The 6231-nt window shown below is 39.7% G+C and overlaps 1 protein-coding gene across 1 annotated transcript; it reads left to right on the top strand.

Moving 5' to 3' along the window:
* The first annotated feature begins 552 nt into the window (after positions 1-552).
* On the top strand, positions 553-2937 carry LOC108542136 (salivary acidic proline-rich phosphoprotein 1/2-like). Its single transcript, XM_017892004.1, has 3 exons — positions 553-682; positions 1358-1695; positions 2847-2937. Exons 1-2 carry the CDS (start codon positions 676-678, stop codon positions 1675-1677), a joined length of 327 nt encoding a protein of 108 aa, XP_017747493.1. The 5' UTR covers positions 553-675; the 3' UTR covers positions 1678-1695; positions 2847-2937.
* Positions 2938-6231: the final 3294 nt, after the last annotated feature.

The raw sequence follows: 6231 nt of genomic DNA, 5'->3' as shown, positions 1-6231 counted from the left end.
AAGTGCAGCTGTGAAGATCCTGTACTGATCGCAGTAGACAGGGATGATGCTGGCCTTGCTGTACAGTGGCTGAGCATCATGAAGGAGATAAACACATGTCAGAGCTACTGCCGAGACAGAGAAATGGTTAAAACACTTGTCTCTGTCTACACAGAGGTAGAGAATAACCAGAGTGAAACACTGTCATTTTCTTCTCTCCTGCATGTAGTATTTCAATGTGCTGGGAGTGGCGTGCTGGGAGTGGCACGTGTCAGATTGTATCCAAGTGGTTATTTCTGGTGGCTCCTGTTGAGAAAGCTTGCAAACATAAGCAACATATTTACAGATGAAAGAGGGCAGAAGAATCCCCAAATATGTCATTGAAATACTCAGAGCAGTTTAACTAAATAAGCACTAAGGCTTGAGGAATCGTAAGAGGACCAACAGGGGCCCTTCTCTGTTGAGTTCCTGGTTGATGCTCAGTGTAGTAACAACCCTGCTTCCTCTTACATCTTCCTCCACTTCCAGTAGCATCAGACAGTGGCTGATGAGGTCACAAAGGGAGATGCACAGGGTGTGATCAGAGGTCCCTTTTCCTCGTAGAACACTATGAGCCCTGAAAGATTCACGAAGTAACTTTTCCCATCATCCTCTACTTCTTTTCTAGATGTCAGTCAGGAAGACGTTCCCTCCATAATGTCAGGTAAATCCCAATAAATTCTCAGTAAATTTTGTCTCCATTTTTTCCTGAAGAATTGATCAATTCTCAAGTGTCTTCTTATCAACATTTTCCTCTCAGGAATTGACTAATGTCATTGCCCCAGAGATATAAGTAGTTTTCTCCCAACCTTGATTCTAGGGACCATGAACACAGAAATTCGATTTTTCATCACCCTTATGTAGATGAAGAGGAGTTTTATTTTTTTTTTTTTTTTTTTTGAGACGGAGTCTCGCTCTGTCGCCCAGGCTGGAGTGCAGTGGCCGGATCTCAGCTCACTGCAAGCTCCGCCTCCCGGGTTCACGCCATTCTCCTGCCTCAGCCTCCCGAGTAGCTGGGACTACAGGCGCCCGCCACCTCGCCCGGCTCATTTTTTTGTATTTTTTAGTAGAGACGGGGGTTTCACTGTTAGTCAGGATGGTCTCGATCTTCTGACCTCGTGATCCGCCTGTCTCGGCCTCCCAAAGTGCTGGAATTACAGGCTTGAGCCACCGCGCCCGGCCGAAGAGGAGTTCTAATCAGGAAGCCTTGGGAAGCAAGGAGGTTGGGAGTTGAGACGCAGGTCAGGGAGAGAAGGGCCCTGTGGTGAAGACAGAGAGGTATGAAGACAGGAGGGTTTTCCAGCACTGAGCTCAGCTCTTCTTGTTTCAACTCACACAGATGAGGAAGACTCTGACCAGGTCATAGATGAGGAGCATCAGGGAGCAGCTTTGGGAGGACAGTCATCGAAACCCCATGCTGACGATGGAAACGAGGATGATGGCCCTCAGCAGAAACCACCCCATCACGGAGGCGGCGGCCACCACCACCACCACCACCACCATCCACCACCTCCTACAGGAGAGCCACAAAGCACACAGAAACCAGGAGGCCATACCCATCATCCTCCCTTACCTCCTCATGAAAAGCCCGACAGAACACCTCCACCTTGCCAAGGGAGCCGCCCATCAAGACCTCCAAAGGAGGAGTCTTCCCAGTAATCTAGGATTCAACGACAGGTATGATTCCAGTTTATTATCCATCGAAGGCTCCAACTGCTACACTTCTCCAACTTCATTGTGCCAATGAGTTCATTGAAAAGCTGTTAATATTGCCTTGTCCTGGAACACATTTCTAAAAATTGTTATTCAGATATTCTTGTATATTGTATCAAGATCCTATGTTTTACAGAAGCTTTTGAAGGCAATTCTGATTTTGGAAATCACTATCTTCAAATTGCATGTCTTAAATACGGTTGATGATGAGGGTGTAGAACAATGTTCTCCTTTTGGCTCTCTGTTTTCTTTCCTCAAACTCAAAGACTCCCATTTAAAGTTTTCACCTGGGCAGGCTTTGCTCAGTCCTGCCTCACATCAGGTTTTCATGTCCAGTATTCCCGCTAAATGGTCCTTGAACTTTCAGCTGTTAAATGGTATCTCATTTTTAAAATACTTACATTTAAAGTCATACACGCATAAGCTAACAAAAACTAATCTCAGTGAACAAAAAGGTACAGAGCTAAATAGTAAGAGCCTAACTCATCTTTCTTCCCTTCTATCCTTCTCAAAACCCCCACCTTTTACTCTTTGGAATCTCCTTTTTGAAATATTTATTGCTACATAAATATATATAATGCTTTTCTTAAAACCATTTTTACCATACTCTATATTCATATTTGTGTCTTACTCATAGGAAAATTTTATTGTTTAGAAAACATTCACATGAGTTCATTTAGATCTCTTCAGTGTTTGTTGGTTAGTTTGTTTTTACAATTGTATACTATTCTACTGTTTGGTTGTTCCAAAATCTATTTAACCAATCCCTGTCACTGGACATTGAGGCTGGTTTCACATTCTCACTATTACATGATATGTTGCAGTGCCTATCTTTGTAAAAATAGCCCTTACATAACCAACAGCAACAAAGCGTGAACAACATAACAATACTTGTTTCTCTTTCTCATCTAAGCAACAGTTTAAATCACATTACCTGCAATGGCTTAAAGAGTGAATAAAGAAAATATTACTAAGGAGAAGGGGGCTATAGAAGGGATAGAGGGCAAGAGTAGGGACTTGCATCTCCGTCACTGCAGTACACCAGTGAGGGATTAGGCATTTCCTGCCAGGTCAAGTGTTGTCTATAATCTTGCTTGTTTGTTTGTCTTTTTCAGGAAGCGAATAAGAAGAAAACAGTGTTTCAAACGCCATGAAACACGGGGTCATGCTCTAACTTCAGTATACCAATAAAACAATCAGCTTGCAATTTCTGATGGTGGTGTCTGTTTCTGAGTGTTTGGGACTCTGGACTCTGAGAGCCATGTTCACATTGCACGAACATCCAGGACCCCTTCTCCTTGATGTTTCCAGCAAGCTTCTCTCCTCCTTTCCTTAAGTCATCTGCCTGGGGAAGAAGTTCCACTGTTTCTTTCCTTCTCTGTCTTCTATAGCTCGAATTTAAATTGCACAATTATTTTCAGGTCATTTCCTGATATTCCAGTAAGCTTATGAATGTAAGAAAAACAATACCAGTGAAAGAAAGTCCCAGAAGCTGAGAGAAATTTTAACAAGTTCAAAAGTAACCAATTTTGTTTTCTAGGGAAATGAGTATGGTTCTTTTTTTATTATTATTTTTAATTAATTTATTTTTTATTATACTTTAAGTTCTAGGGTACATGTGCATAACGTGCAGGTTTGTTACATATGTATACTTGTGCCATGTTGGTGTGCTGCACCCATCAACTCGTCAGCACCCATCAATTCGTCATTTATATCAGGTATAACTCCCAATGCAATCCCTCCCCCCTCCCCCCTCCCCATGATAGGCCCCGATGTGTGATGTTCCCCTTCCCGAGTCCAAGTGATGTCATTGTTCAGTTCCCACCTATGAGTGAGAACATGCGGTGTTTGGTTTTCTGTTCTTGTGATAGTTCTATGCCTCTATTCCCCAGAAGCCATTAGACCTATTTTCCCCTATTTTATCTTTGATCAGTTCTTTTCCTGCCTATGAGTCTTACTATTCTAAAGAAAACCTAAATGGATTTCATCAGAGGCAGCATGACTTGAATAAGCAAAGATTTTGGAATTTGTCAGATTGTAGTTTAACAACTCTCTCTTGCTAACTCTGGACTCATAGGAAGCTACTTACATCTCAGAGCCTAAGTTTCCTCTTCTAAATTTTTGAATAATCAAAATGACTCCCCTAAAGGATGAAGACTAAGCAGATCACATGCATGGAAAACTAGTGGATATAGTCATGTCTACTTCCCACTAACGATTTTAGGAAAGAACAGTGGACATGAAATTGTGAGGAATTAAATGCTCCCAAGTTAAAAATCTTAAGATTTATTTGTCAAAAAATTTAAGTGCAATAGTCTCTGACATTGGTTTTCTCTAGGCTTTCAAACAAAATAGGAACACATTGCGTATTCATATATTTTTTAGCATTTTCTTTCTTATCAGGCTCTTTATAAAATTCTAATTAGTTCTTTTTAAAAAAATAGTATCTCCTTATGGAAATTTAATTACGACAATTAGAAATGTAGACTTTTGAAATCTAAGAGATTTCTAACGTGTTAGTTAATACAGCAAATTATTGCCTGCATAATGTCATTTTTTTCTGTGTACCACTCAAATTAAAATATCTAGCATGAGAAAACAGAGAAGCAATCTAATTTATAACAAAGTCTAGTTCTTAAGCGAAAATAAAATATACATATATCTTATAATTTCATTAAGAAAACCCAGAAAACAATAAAAACTTCAGAAATGAGAGGGAGAAATCAATCACAGATGTGTACAATTTCGAAGAAAATCAGAAAACATGATGTAAAACTCTTCTGATATAAAAATTTCAATGACATTAATATTACTTTAACGTAAGTTATCAAATGTGACTCAAGTATTGTCAGAAAAATTGAACGTAAAATAACCTAAGAGAAATGAATGATGTTGAGAGGAGACTCTCTGCAAGCAACTGTCACTGTCATCTCCAATGTCAATGAACACAGAAAATTCTTATGTTGAATTTTTTAACCATAGGAACAGATATCTCTAGTTTAAGTTTTTTGAAATTATAACAAAGGCTAAAAACATTCAGAATTTATTCTGTGAGGCTCATTCATGAAAATAAGTAGACCTGCAAAGGAAAAATACTCAGAAGTAAATAAACAAGTCAATCTGTGCAGAAAATAATCCACCATGTTGAAAGAGGATGGTAAAGATGGCTCAATATTAGAAAATTGCTACTGTCTCAACTGATGGCCTAAGTGCTTTCACTAAGAAGTTCAAAAACAATCAGAACAGAATGATCTCACCACAAAAGCCACCAAGTTGACCAACCCACATGTAGTTTGAGCCCAGTTCTCTCCTATTATCCTAGGTGAAGCCTCCTTGCCTCTATCTTTTCCATCCTACTTGATTTTTTATCTCATTGCCTAATCAAGGATTTTGATTCTGCACATGATCCTTTTGTCTCCTGAATCTTACCTGTGTGCTCCATGGGATTATTTCAAGCAGCACAAACTTACTGAAACAGCTCTCAGTTTTACTAAGGTCTCCCTAAGGCTCTTAATTCTTCCTTACTATGACATTATTTGTCTGCCTTCCTTATTGCAAAGTTCTTGAAACATATACCTATAGCATTTCCTCCATTCACTCACCTCCAATTTTCTTCCACATTCATTATAGAGGCTTTCATACTTTGCACTCCAATTTTGTGATGGTCATCTTTGACCTTTATTCCAGTCAGTTTAGGAATCTGTTTTCAATCTTGCATCTCTTTTGACCTCTGATCAATGTATCACTATTGAACATATCCTTCTTTTGTAACACTTTATCAACATCTCCAGGGATGTCTCAATGTCTCATATGGTTTCTTCTACTTCTGCTGCCTCCCTCCTGCAGCTACAAGTTTATTGTCTCTCAAATCTGTTTCATCTTGGTAAATAGCATCTATAATCATCTACGTGATTTAGCCAACTGCAAGTCATTCTTGACTCTTCTTCATCACATTACATCAGGTCAAATAGACTATGCTAAAGTTCAACCTTCAAGTATGTTTCTACTGCAGCAATTTTTTAGCACCATCATCACTATCTGCCCATCTAAGCAAGCCTCATTTATACCTTACTCCAAATTGCAAATCTATTTTTTCTCAACAGTTCCCCACTGTAACTATTTAATAATCATATCACCCATGTATCTTTTTTAGTACACTTACCCCTCTTTTACATTGTAAGAACAAAACCTTAATTTTGAGTGTGGTCAAGTTCATTAGGGTAGAGCTACCGTTCTCTGAACGTATTGACTGCTCTATACCTAATTGATCCAGCTATAGCCACACTGGTCTTCTTTGTTGTCATCTCCTCCTGCTCCTTCTCCTTCTCCTCCTCCTCCTTCTTCTTCTTCCTCTCCTCCTCCTTCTTCTTCTTCTCCTCCTCCTTCTTCTTCCTCTCCCCCTCCTCCTTCTTCTTCCTCTCCTCCTCCTCCTTCTTCTTCTTCTCCTCCTTCTTCTTCCTCTCCCCCTCCTCCTTCTTCTTCCTCTCCTCCTCCTCCTTC

Source organism: Rhinopithecus bieti, unplaced genomic scaffold (assembly GCF_001698545.2).
Source record: "Rhinopithecus bieti isolate Rb0 unplaced genomic scaffold, ASM169854v2 scaffold_22452, whole genome shotgun sequence".
Classification (NCBI taxonomy): domain Eukaryota; kingdom Metazoa; phylum Chordata; class Mammalia; order Primates; family Cercopithecidae; genus Rhinopithecus; species Rhinopithecus bieti.
Note: the sequence above shows the minus strand (reverse complement) of the source record. Positions and strands in the feature narration are given on the sequence as shown.